Source organism: Fundulus heteroclitus, unplaced genomic scaffold, assembly GCF_011125445.2.
Source record: "Fundulus heteroclitus isolate FHET01 unplaced genomic scaffold, MU-UCD_Fhet_4.1 scaffold_62, whole genome shotgun sequence".
NCBI classification, from domain to species: Eukaryota; Metazoa; Chordata; class Actinopteri; order Cyprinodontiformes; family Fundulidae; genus Fundulus; species Fundulus heteroclitus.
Genome location: NW_023397055.1, coordinates 1,235,248 through 1,249,023, shown reverse-complemented (window position 1 = coordinate 1,249,023; position 13,776 = coordinate 1,235,248). Strand labels below are relative to the sequence as shown.

The 13,776-nt window shown below is 41.2% G+C and overlaps 1 protein-coding gene across 2 annotated transcripts; it reads left to right on the top strand.

Moving 5' to 3' along the window:
* Positions 1–55: 55 nt before the first annotated feature.
* Positions 56–12,346, top strand: LOC110368252 (V-set domain-containing T-cell activation inhibitor 1). Of its 2 annotated transcripts, none has more exons than XM_036133403.1 (4): positions 56–170; positions 441–565; positions 9,272–9,583; positions 10,716–12,346. In XM_036133403.1, the coding sequence occupies exons 2-4, from the start codon at positions 484–486 to the stop codon at positions 10,832–10,834; spliced, it is 513 nt and encodes a 170-aa protein (XP_035989296.1). In that variant the 5' UTR covers positions 56–170; positions 441–483; the 3' UTR covers positions 10,835–12,346. The 2 variants fall into 2 exon arrangements, with proteins under 2 accessions (XP_035989296.1, XP_035989295.1); XM_036133402.1 differs by having other exon boundaries at positions 106–313.
* The last annotated feature ends 1,430 nt before the right edge of the window (positions 12,347–13,776 follow it).

Below are 13,776 nucleotides of genomic sequence, written 5' to 3'. Positions count from 1 at the left end.
CATTACACTGAGCTGAGCTGTCGACCTCCCCAAGATGGCGCCCCCAGATCTCGTAGGCGCCCATAGGCGAAAGCGGTCGATGCGGGGTCTACTCTATGGGCGACGCAGCTTCCGAGTAGTGGCGACCGTTTAACCGGAAGAAAACAGAATAAACGGGACAGAAGGCGAAGGTGTGTCTCTGCTTTCCTCTCCAGTTGTTCATAACGGCGCCATAATCTTTATTTTGTCTGTTAATGTGGATCCAGACAGGAGAGAGAAGACACCGCGGATTACGAGCCACGCTACTTCCGGATTGTTTGTTGGGCGGTGTTTGGTATTAGACGCGCTCCTTATTTCACTTCGTTTTCTTATTTTATTCCCAAACGAAAGTTATTTATTTCCTGAATGTGGTAAAGCCAACATTTTCCAGCTGTCGGACATCATCTCTTCGTCCTCCGCAGGTCCTCCACCTGTCCTCCTGTCCATTTGTCTCTGCGGGACGTCATGGAAGTCCTGACGTCATGCCTCTATGGGGCCGTGCTCGGTCTGGCTGTCCTGGGTCTCACCTCTGCAGGTGTCTCCACAGGTGAGCATAACTCTCAGGTCCACGATCAGGCACACATTAAACATTTGCTAATCACCTTGGCAACCAGTGGTCCAGATCTCGTGACAGAAACTAGCTATTAGCTAAAGCAGCTAACTTTTCTATGGCCTAAAGTCAATATCACAATATATGGAGCAGTTCACCTCCATAACGATAAAGTTATTTATTTCCTTTAATAAATAAATAACTATTATAATTGGCGGTGATAATACTTCACCTCCTGTTATAGCAGGACTTACAACTTTTATGGAGAGTTAAGAGAGAGCAGGTCCAGTTAACTGCGTCTCATTTTTAACCAGCTAAACAAGGAAGCAGACATGTTTTACTTTGGTTAACAGGTGAAAGAGAAGTGTCAGTACATTATTATTCACTTAGTGGTTAACACTGTTCTCCTGTTATAGTTTCTACACACCAACACTGCCTGATGTGAGGAGAATCACTTCTGTTTAATCTCCATTCACAACGTTTAAGCTCAATATTTCACTTTCTAATCTAGTAAACAAGGCTGTAGTCATTTTCTAGATTTCTGACGGAAATATAATTTGTTCTGATTGTCTCCAGAAATTCTCTCTAAAACTCCTCCTTCCTGAGTCCATCCAGCTTTCTGCTTTATTCTTGTTAAACATTTTGTTTCTAGATAGACCCGCATGGATCGATCACATGAAACATACTCCAAATGTACAAATAATCACTAATTTAAATTCTTAATCCGGTATTACTACACTTAAGAATTGAGAACAGCTTTTTTATTTTATTTTATTAAAGAGTTCCACTCCTGCAGGGTTCCTGCATGCTGGGCCTCTTCTCTCTTTTCTTTTTACCTCGTCCCTTTGGAGTCAGATATAAGAAACCAGTGTTTGGCCTTAGTTTTTAGGCAGAAGACAATCAGACTTGTATTACATTAAAAACATTAATGCCTCTAACATCCGTGTTGACATGGGTCCTTAAAGTCAGTATCTGACACTGACGGCTACAGACCTGAATGTAAGACTAGAGAATAATTTTAACTTTGATGCAGATAAAATCTGTGGTCCAGTTCAGCTTTTTCAAACTGAGACAGCTGACTAAAGATTTTTATCTATGCTTTAATTAACACTTAGATTCCTGCACTTCACTTCACTCTGGGCTTAATAAAGCTCAAATAACTTGACAGCAGCTGGTCCAAAATGCTGCTGCTTTTCTTTTAACTGCTACCATCTAGCAAGAATAATGCATAAAGTAGACTGTAAAGGACTCCTTTAGAGGAAACAGGAGGAATGACGGGTCTGAGCTGAAACCCCCGATGTTATAAGTTTCTTAAAATGATCCTTAAAGTGCGCACCTAAACTACCTTTAACTTAATTTTGCAAACCTGGATTAAAGAGCAAGGCAGCAACTCACAGAAGCACCGCTGGTTCTGTGTCGTTAAAGACAAAAGAGAATGAAACGCAGCTACTGACTCTCCTATTGACTTTAACTAAATGAAAGGACATTAAACGTAGTGATTCAGGTTTTGAAGGCTGGCTGCTGATAAAAGCCCCTGGCTCTGAGGGAAGGTAGGAGAGAGGAGCAGTGAGAGCGCTGAGGCACAGAAACACGCCGCATCTAGTGAATAAATGCAGAATTAATAAAAACTAAACCTATAAACAGACTAAGTGGTGTTTTAGACTGGGTCTGGTTAGCAGAACTGTTTTATGATCCAGCTGCAGCCATGACTGGTTCTGAATGAAAGCTTTATCTGACAGCTGCTCTCCCCCTTCCTCTCCTGCTACGCAGTACCAGATCACACCGCCTTACTGTCACCACTGGTTAAGACTAAAATTATTCATAACTCTGATCGCTCTTCCTGCTCTGTTAACAGGAACTACAGCAGGAATTACTGATGGTTATTAGCTGTGAAAGAAGCTGAACCAGCTCTGGAGAAGGCGGAGTTTAGACTGAGCTCTGATGGACAGAGCTGTGAACGCATCACCAGATGAGCTTTATTTTAGTGTGAGAAATGCTGCGTGTGAAGTCAGGGAAATGTGCGTGTCACATGGTGATAGTGTGAGAGTCTTGAGCTCAGGTTATAGTGATGGTATAATACTATATTACTATTATTATTATTATATTATTATTATAATTCCCCTGGACAGTCAGGTAAATCATCTCCATAGATCAGGGGTTAAAGTTCTCCGTCGCTGCGACGGATTTCCGTCATTTGAAAAATGAGCACAAAATGTTCCGTCTAACATTTTTTTTTTTCAAGGTTTTAAACTGAAGCTGCTCTCAACCAATGAAACCTGGCAGAGCCGGAGCATTCGCCAATCAGAAAGAGAGTAGGGCATGTCTTTGCAAAGTGGACATTTGCCAGTTTGAGGTTTATCGTGTTCAATCATATCTTTAGGAAGAAAATCTCAAACTGACCACAGATGCTATGAATGAAAGTATCAGTGGTCAAAGGTTTTCTTTGGATTTATGAACCAGCAGGTCAGAAAGTTAAGCCGATTGAAACGCTGACAACAACTTCCCTCAGTAAGCGTGTCTGTCTGCTCCTGTAGTTAATTAATGAGTTACTTCCACCTGTGGCCATGTCACCTGTCAGAGTTTATTCCCTCCTTCCTTCCTGTAACTTGGCTGATAAACGCAGCGACCAATCAGGAATCTCCCCATGAGTCACTGTTATGTTTTATTTAAAACTCAGAGTAACGCCCTATGTAAAATATTTCAGCACCTAATTTCCTAGTAGTTGATAGTGTTAGTACATCCACTGACTGTAGAATTACCTGTGAAACGTTTTCATTCAGCCAGAAAACTGCTTGTTGTTGCAACCAAATCCTATGGGATTCTGTGAGAGTAGGGAGTAGCAAGATGGCGGCCAGTGACTTCAGTTTTTTGGCAAAATCAGCACTCCAGTGTATTATAGAGCTCAGTGGGGGAAACGCGCTCAACGTCACACAGGATCGTGGGGTGTCTGTTGACTCTCCAGCAGTCAGAGAGCGAGAGGCGGGGACACTGGATCTATCCTGGACAGGTTTACAGTCACAGGGCTAAAAGTTAGCAGTTTTATTACACTTTAAAATAGTTAAGTGATGCCTTTTTATAAACTCAGGAGCTGTGATAATTAATTGCTGTGCAATAACAGGCAAAGCAGAGAGTGATTATTGTAAGGTGTGATCTGTGTTAAACTAAAATGTATGACATCATAGTGTTGGTTATGTGTCCTGCATTGTCCAGGTTGTGGTTGGCCTTGTTTGTTCATAGGATTGATTTATACAGGGAGCCAGTGGAGTTCATGTTCAGGAGTGAAGTAGATGATGTAATGATGAAGCTGCTGTCTGTTGTACTAGTTGTAGTAGTTGTAGTTTATGGAGGTTTTCTGGAGGACGAGGAGAGAAGGGAGCTGAAACTGTAAAGTGGAGAGGTGAGTGGACAGTGGACCAGTTTGGTAAAAGTGTGAAGGAAGAACTTGATGCTGCAGAGATGAAAGTTAACCAGGTGATGATGTGGAAAGTGAAGGAGAGGATGGAGAGGCTGTTCAGGATGACACCAAGGCTCTGAAGCTGAAAGGTGGGAGAGATACAGGAATGGTCAATGGATATTGTAGACCTACCAGATTTGGTTAAAGTTGACTTTGCACAATAAGTAAGTGAGGTAACTGATGATGTCAACGGTTCTGAGAATAAATGGGCTGACTAGAATTTCTTTTTCAGTCAACCTGATTATTTTTGCTTTAACCCCTGCCATAGATGCACCATGGACAACACCTATGTCTTCACACTGTTTTATTTAGAATAGTATTAAAGACGATGACTGATGTTAGCGCTTTAACTTTCACCACTACACCCACGGATAAAGCAGCAGAGACGATTACAGCTGACATAAAGCCGCCGTGTCACCAGCTGTAGGCGTGTCTGTGATCAGAGGCACATCTGGGTTCAAATTATTACTGAAACTAATGAATAGTTTAATAATCGGTTAATTGGTCGAATATTTTTAGGATTAATCGATGAATCGGACAAAAAAGTTAGTTTACACTTCTGTTTTCCAAAATAAAAAATTTTGACTAATGGAGCAAATAAGCGCACAAAAATCTAGTTGCTACTTAGGCTTTCTGTTACAATAATATTGGGTTATACATATTTTTGCTTCAAATAAAGAAGTTTATGTTGACTAGATTGTTAGTTAATCATTTGATTGTCAATGTTGTCTAAATGAACATTCAACAACAATAGTGAAGCTGTAAAACTGGTTAGTCAATGCAGTTTGGTTGAATCTCTCCTTTGTTCTAGTGAAGCTAAGGGGAGAAAAATGGGAATAAAATGCAACTGAATATTAAATAAACCAGCAGCCCATTTCATAGACTGTTTCAGCACAAGCCTCATTTTATATAAATACTAGACGTTTATACCATTAAGTTTTTCTATTTTTTTCTTTGAAGAGTCAAACAGGCTGTTAGATCCTTTTTATTCCTTCTGAGGGTTTTACATTTTTAAGGGCGTCCTATAGGGATGCTTATGTCTCGTTTTTCTCTAAACGGTTTTAATTTAGGCCTCTTATCAGTGTCTCACCAAAGATTCATTATGGTTACATAACAACAATAAAGACTCTTGAAATTAATGTGTGTATATGAAGAACTGCATACTACTTGGATGTAAAATAATTGCCATCATGGCTTTGTCAAGCTGCTGCCTACCTTTGTGAAGCAGGAAAAAAATAACTAATACAAAGTGAATCCAGAAGAACTTTTATTTCCTATCTGGAACGGGTGTTGAATAAACTTTTGGCCAAAACAGTGCAACATGAAATTGAAATTATAACATGTATAATAGTAGTGCAACAGTAACAAAGTTAAAATTAAATTAATAATACAATAACCTCTTAAAAGCCCTGAGTTTTGGCTCCCAAATGCCAAAATAGTGCAACTTTCATAAAATTTGTAACATTTATAATACCAGTGCAACAGTAAGAATGTATAATTCTATTAAAATAATTAATAATATACATATGAGGTATATATGAGGGATAGCTGCATTAAGGAGTATCTGAGGTAAGAACAAATAGGATTAATCAGAACTGACATAAGAAATAATGTCTTCCTGTAAATTAGGTTTAGGCTGATGTGCATTATGTGCAGCCAGAATTTGATTAAATAAATAAAAGACCATTTTAAATGCTAGTTTCCTCACAACAAGTTCCAACTGCAAAATCCACAATGAACAAACTAAAACAAGCAAAGTAAAATAATAAATTTCACTTTAGTGACAGATCTGTCCACAAAGGCATAACATAGCTGTTAGCTCATATATGCTGTTATTTAGCGCTGCATTTAATTACACACTAACACTATACAGCTCACAATTAAACCAACATACCTATCTTTGTAACGTGGGTCTAACATGGTAGCAACAGAGTACCGGTTCTGTGATCTTTTCTAATAGAGCCAGAACAGTGTTGGTTTTCTCCAGCACGGTCCAGTGACTTGCTGTCAGTGTTGCTGGGAGCTGGTGGTCTGCAGCATAGACTGAGATGCACTCTTTTGCTCCAGCAGGCTGGCAACATCTTGGATCCTAGGCTGAAGACTCCCAGGTCCCTCATTGCCTTCTTCACATTGCTTGCATTGTCCCGAAGCATGGCTTGGACCTTTAATAATAATAATAATAATAATAATAATAATAATATTAATAATAATGTAATTATAATAAAAATTAACCACAACATCCTGTCTTTGTATCAGCCTCCCTATCTCTGTGCACTAGCAGCAACATCACTCAACTCCATCGTCATAGCAACCCACAAATACAAGTAGCGCATGAGTCTCTCTCTCTCACACACACGGTTGCCACCCATCCCTTGAAATACAGAATCGTCCCGTATTTGGCAGTTAAATCATGCGTCCCGTATTTAACGGATAAGGGATGCGATTTATTCCGTATTTTCATGAATGGCTACAAATAGTAACCTGACCCTAGCCAGCTGTATGTCGCTCTGCCTAGCTCCACTCACATACATCTGGGACCTCTCCATAGGAATTGCCTTTATTGAAGGCTGGGCCTTATCAAAAATTCTTGCATATGATTGGATAAGCCACTTGTCTGTCATCTTTATTGACGTGCTATTTCAACCACTCACACCGAAGCTAACCCGTGACGCGGGTCAGGAGAAGGGCGAAAACATGGTTTCCACCAACAAAAGCCTTCAGAGGCGTTCTCTGATGTACTTTTAATGAAACAATATTTGGTAGATTGGACAACACGGAAGAAATAGCAGCATCAATGTTAACGCTTGCTTCCTCGACGAGCCGCCATTGCTATCAAAACAGTCTCACGTCACGGTCGCTTCTCCACTACGTCACATCTATGAAACTCCAGCCCTGCGTCCTGATTGGCCAGACAATAAAATTGGTTGGAGAAATCACTTTCTACCGGCGGTGTCCCAGATGTATGTGAGTGAAGCTAGGCGGAGCTAAATCAATCTGGCTAGGGTCAGGTTATACAAATAGACAAGTCACGCGGATGTCAACTTTAAATGCTGTGGGCGCGTCCAGCTTTTCTCCCTCCCACTAACAAAAGGCAGGGTGGTGGCATCCCTTATTTTGGTTTCTGAAAGGAGGCAACCCTAAGGCACACACACCTTTACTTCTACGGCTCAAATAATTGCCGCAAATTACTGCGGCATTTCTTTCAAAGTCTAGACTAGAAAACCTACATTCCCTCTGACTTCTGGATGCTCCAGAGGAGCAGCATGCTCTCTGTTGCTCCTGCAATAGCTTTGCCCGTGTGTGATCCCTTGAATTCATTGGCATGAAGAATGACGCTTTCCAGTGTGAATGTTTCCACGTCTACCCAGTAGGCTGTCAAGCTAAGCAGGGAAAGTGGGGAGACTTGGCTGCTCCACAGGTCGGCTGAAAGGCTTATGGTCTCCCTGAGCTTTCCTAAAACATACTCCGTCACTTTAGTTTTCAGTAAAGGGATAGTCGTCCCTGTGACGTATTTTATACTTAGCTACTGCGTGAGCCATAAAAAGCCTGAAGCCCACGCTTTAAACGAAGGAGAGGGGCAGGTTACAGAGAACATCTGGGTTATTTTCTCGCACATCTGTCTTGCTGCTTCTCTCTTCTCGTCCCGCTGCTCTTTTTCCTACAAAGCAAACTGACCAGGGTTTGTTGCTGCGCTCCTTCCCGGCTTCTCTCTGCAGTCTCAAACTCTTTGTGTTAGTTCACATGTTTCCTCTTCAAATGTTTAATCAGGTCTGAGGTGTTGAAACTGTCCTGTTTGACTCCACCTGTCGACACTTTCAGGTCGCAGATCTTGCATTTAGCCAATTGACGGCGTTTCTATAACGAAATACTTCCAGACCGCTGACTTATCTTCTCCTGGTTTGTTTTCCCACCGCATGAAAAAAGCTGCCCTGGCATTGGTTAAGAGCGGCTACTGGCCCGCTCTCATTGGTCTAGAGCAGGCCAATAGATTCACTGGTATCGTATCGGTGCAACGCTGGTTTCTGATTCATAATCCGATCAGCGTCCATCTGAACACTTGTTCTGATGAACTCATGCAGCGCTGCAGCACAGAACATTTTGTGAGGATCATAATTTCCTCCTGTTCTCCAAACAGCAGCAGCAGGAGTTCTCCACCATCTCAGAACCTGCTGCAGGTCCGTTCTGTGAGCTCAGAACGGTCAGAACCAACACAGCTCTGTGTTTGTTGGAGGTTTTTCTGCATGAAGAAGAACAAAAATTCTGCACCTGTTTTATGGAAATATAATAACTCTACTAATTTCAAAGAGTTTCTACCTTGAATAAAGCTTGGTGCAAGTAAAAGCACGTCATGATCGGATTATTTGGTTTTCACCTCATAGAAACGGTTTATTCAGAATCCACATTTCAATCCGATCAGAGAACATTGCCCCTGTAAACAGCTGGAAATTAACCAGATAAGAGCGGCGTTAGACGAGCCATCAGAGCTCTGCTGGAGATTCCTCAGTTTGAAAAGGAACAAACATCCGATACTGTAAACGACTTTCCTGTTGTGGAGCTCTCCTCACCCTCATCAATGATTCCGTGTTGTTTTAGGTCCTGTGTAACTGTGGAGCTCTCCTGCCATGTCAAATATAACACGTTACTTATTTTTTTTGATTTTGTGAAGAGTAACAAGCTCCCTATTAGGGCGGGACGTTAATTTAATAACTATATATATCGATCGATAGATAGATAAAAAAGGGCCAATAAAAAATTAGTCATTACATCCTCCCAACCAATCACAGTACAGACTCAGGAACCAAGCTCCGAGAGAGCACATGTTCTTTTTTCTTTTTAAAAAACGTGCATTTTTGGTAAAAGTTGGTTGAATAAAGGGTTGAGTTTGATTTCAGTGTTTGTATGTTCTTTTTCTAAAAATAGGTTGCTAAGCAACAGCATCAAATGGCCAGGGCTGCACTTAAAATATACGTTTTGAATCAATTAGTAATTATCAATCTCAGTCTGTATGATTTCTATTTTATCTATATGCTTTTTTCTATATAATCCAGTCCTACTCCCAGTCTTTGGAGGACTTGGTTTTAGCCACTTGCTCTGTGTCGTCATTTGTAAAATTTACTACAAAATAAGAGCATTTTGAAAATACCTGGTTGACATCGCTCTGCAGCCAGTCAGGAAGAAACTGGAGTTTTCTCTGTTAATTTGTCCGATTAAGTGAGAAAAGTCATTTCTGTCTGTGTTCTCCTGTGTAGACGTTACATTCAGGGAGAAGGAAGATGTTGTCCTGCCCTGTAAGGTTCCTAAAACATCTGGACTGCGGGTGTTGGAGTGGAAAAAAGACGGCCTGGGCTCAGACTACGTCTTCTACTTCAGAGACAACAGCGCGTTAGAAAGCTTTCAGAATGTGATGTACCGGGGTCGCGTGAAGCTGCAGGATCCACAGATGACCGACGGGAACATGGCCATCGTCCTGTCCAACCCCTCGCTCAGTGACGCAGGGACGTACACGTGTCACGTTGCCACGGATACAGAGACGACACAAACCGTCCGTCTGAGGGTTGAAGGTGAGTCTGAGTTCTGGCAGACAGTTTAACATCCACTAACACTAACATTCTCTCATTACTGAGGTTGTCTTCCAGTTCTTTAGGGTCAGCTTTTAGATTTCCCCGCCTACAGGCCAGACACGGTATTGCAGCAGTTAAAAAAAGCTGGAGTCTTATGGTCCAATCAGAGAGGACTCGATCTGCCCTGCACCTGCCACTGGGTTCAGCCCATTTATGCGTATATCTACAGATCAGCATTTAGAGCTCAGATTGGTTCTGAAGATGAGTTTTTACACACTGACAACGTCGCAGAAACCCAACCGATAAACCGTACTTTAATGCTTATTAATTAGTTGACAAACTAAGGCTGAATCACATCACCAAACGAAGTACCTGGAGTTACAGCATCAGCACATGAAGTTATGCTAAACATTTCCCTATCAAGGCCATTAAGCTCCTGATCCAGTAACAAGCAAAGTGTAAAACTCTGGAATGACCTGGACATTTAAAATAATTTTATCCAGGCTTTAAAAACAATCTGTGTATGAGTGTGGATATAAACAGCATGCTAAAATATATGGAGAAATTATGGTTGCTGTTGTGAAAGCTCAGGATTAGATGCGAGAGTGAAAAATGAACAATAAAATGTAGGACTTTATTACAATATAAAATGTATTTGTTAATGTCAATGTGTTTATACCATGTCTAAAAAAAAAAAAAAAAAAAAACATTTTCATATGAAAGCAGGTATTTCTCTACACATTTGTTTACACATTGTGTAAACATCAGGGAGTTATAATTAGTGATTTAGCATTTGACATTTTATGTCCAAAATAATAATATTTTTTACAAGCATGTTTTTTTTACTAATCTATTGCAAAATTGTGTATTGAAAATGCCAAAACAGGCTTTTACACTTTCAGAAATAAAGAGCTAAAATATGCAATCAATGTTTGTTTTTTTCTGGCATGAGGACAATTGTTCCTGTCTGACAGGACCAGAGACCATCAGGCGTCCTGGTGGACATGCAGAGACAAATATAAACTCTTTATTCTCATCAGTAGTTCTCCTTCAGGCTTCTTTCCTTTTAGCTCTCCTGTTCGGTTCTTCCAGTGATTTTTATGCCCTCTTCTGTCTCGTTTTGTCTCTGCAGAGCCTCCAAACCTTGGGCTGGCGGTGGGTCTGCCAGTGGGCCTGGTGGTTGTTGCTGCTGTAGCAGCTATCGGCGGATTTCTCTATGTTCGTGCAAAAAAGAATGGCAGCACGCTCTGAACATTATTCAGCATCACCTTAATTCTGCATGCTTCACTCTTCCTCTTATAATATCACAGCTAGGGCTCAAATCTGTGTGCTTTTATTGTTTATGGCTAAGTGTGATCTTTTAGAAGTGTTTAATATTCTGACATAACTCCCGGTTCTGTTCCTTAATTCTCCTTTAAGCAGAGACTGAGCTTTTCTGTAGAGCTGACTCAGCTGTGCAGCATTTACTGGAGCAGCTCCGTCTCTTCTTCTATGGATGTAGAGATGTTTGAGCTGCACACAGGAACCAAACATGCTGGTTCCTTAGCTCTGCTGCTCTAATGCTCTGTTATCACATCTAAAGCCTTAATGTATATAAGTGTAGACAGCAGGTAGTGAGCAGTCTGTGCAGCTACTGCAGGGAAAGCAGCTTAATTATTTATCTCAGCAGCATTGTTTTAATGAAACCGATCAGCTGCTGTTTGCATGAAGTCTCTCAGTTTTAGTTTCTAAACGTCTCTGTTAGATTATGTTAATGCTCTCCTGAAACGTTCTATAAGCATCAGGTGTCCCCCTGACTGCAGCGTCCTCATGTGATCACCCAGGACAGGCTGCTGCCCCACAGCTTCCCTCTGACGTCCACCCTGACGGTAAATCTGTCGTCTTCTGGGCTTCAGCCGCTCTCAGTGACTGTAGGGTGAGATTCTGACCACAGCGATAAAAACGCTTCTGAAACAACAAGAGGACAAGACTTTGACCCCGGCTGCTGCTGCTTTAAGCTAAAAATGTTGTTAATGAGTAAATCAGTCACAGAGTCAGGCAGAGAAACCCAATTCAGCCTGAAAGCACTAAAATATATAAAATAATACAAATTAAATACTTTCAAAAACAGTTAATTGTTTCTGATTGGAGTCTTTATCTGTAGCAACCATTTAGTAAATGTAACCCAATAACCTCTCTATGTCTGAAAAGTAGGAAAATACGTCTCTAAGTTTATTCTCACCAGGTCCCTCCATTGATCACCTGCACCGTTTACTCTGGGTCTCTAATTAATGCTAATTGATAGATCTTTGAAGGGCTGCAGAAACATTTGCAGAAGAATTTAGAAAAAGCCACTTCTCCTGTTGAAACCTTGAAATGCAGCATGAAAACATCTGCTTCTCTCCTCTCAGGGTCAGTTTAGAGGAAATCTCAGCTCCACTTTAACTAAAGCAGAAAAAAACTATAATTTCATGAAATAGTTCATCTTTTTTTCACCATTTAAAAGCAGTTTAAATGGTAAACTGACCTCCTGAGTTCCTGCTCCTGGTAAATCTGCTCAGTAACAGCTTTCCCTGCTGCTGTGTTGGCATCATGGGTCCATGTGGAGCCAGAACCTGCAGGTCCTCTCCTCCATCCAGGATCTGCTCAGGACATTCATCTCTGACGTTAAAGGTGACCTCCTGCCGCTGAAGCTGAAGCTGCTTTAATGTCTTCATGCTGAGCCTCTTCCTGTTGTTATCTGCCTGTAAATAATCGTCCCATTAAACAGTCTGAATGTGTGGAGATGATGTCGTGTCTTATGTTGGGTTAACTTCAGGGAAACCTTCCTAACACCTGGACTCATTTTAGGACCACTCTACTGCATCAAAATGAGTTTAAGATGCTTCATAATTCATTTATAAACAGCAGAGTGATAAAGAGCAGGTTTAGCAGCAATGTGCATTAAAGGAGCTTAATTCCTTTAATTTGTATCTCAACAGGCACTGCACTAGAAACTAGATGAGATCTTTCCTCTCAGAGAACATGTTCTGCTAATCTGATCTAATCTGGGCGTGGTCACACATTTACGCTCCATGAACTCATCCTGCTCAACAGGTTTCTGCAGCTAAAGTCTAATGTTTTCACTGATAACAAGCTACAGCTAGTTTCCCTCAGAATCCAGTAAAATGTTCTTATTTAATCTCTTTTATCCGTAGTTCCAGTTGTTGGATTTAACTCCAGACATCTGAGCGTGTTTTGGGGTCATTGAGCATCTTTAGGTGACTCTAAATGGTCTTTATATATATATATATATATATATATATATATATATATATATATATATATATATATATATATATATATATATATATATATGATAACCCTGACGAAGTCGTGTTCACACTTTCTCTTTGGTTCTAATTTGACCTTTGACCTTTAGCTGGTCTCAGCAGCAGCGGTTGATGTCCAGTGTTTAGGATCACAGCATTCAGGCGGTTTTACTCCACAGCAGTGAGAAGCTCTGCTGACTGAACCGCGTAAAGCTTAATTATCGGATCAGGACCCGCTCTACAGTCTGAGCCGTCTGCACCTGATAAGGTTCTGGTGAACTCGGCCAGTAGCGGTTCTGTCTGCAGCCCTGGGAGGAGGCCTGAACGTGTCTGATTGGGTCTGTTTAATCAGATAAGATGGAGGTGGAGCTCTGTGGAGAGGACCAAGGCTCCTCCTGTTGGGTCCAGACTGGAGCTGGTTTCTAGTTCCAGTTTCACTCTTTATGGGATGACGGAGCAGGTTTTAATCCATTCATTCATCCCCATCTCTTAAAATAAAGGGATCAGCTCTAAGTGATGAAACCTGACCCAGTTTCTCTGCTGCAGATGCACAGGTGAGACGTGATGAGGAATCACCATGATTCCTACCCCACAGCTTCCCTCAGACGTCCACCCTGACGGTAAATCTGTCGTCTTCTGGGCTGCAGCCGCTCACGGTGACTGTGGGGTGAGATTCTGACTACAGCGATGAAACGCTTCTGAAGCAACAAGAGGACGAGACTTTGACCCCGGCTGTTGCTGCTTTAAGCTAAAAATGTTGTTAATGAGTAAATCAGTCACAGAGTCAGGCAGAGAAACCCAATTCAGTCTGAAAGCACTAAAAATAGATCAAATAATACAAATTAAATACTTTAAAAAACAGTTAATTGTTTCTGATTGGAGTCTTTCTCTGTAGTTAAATAC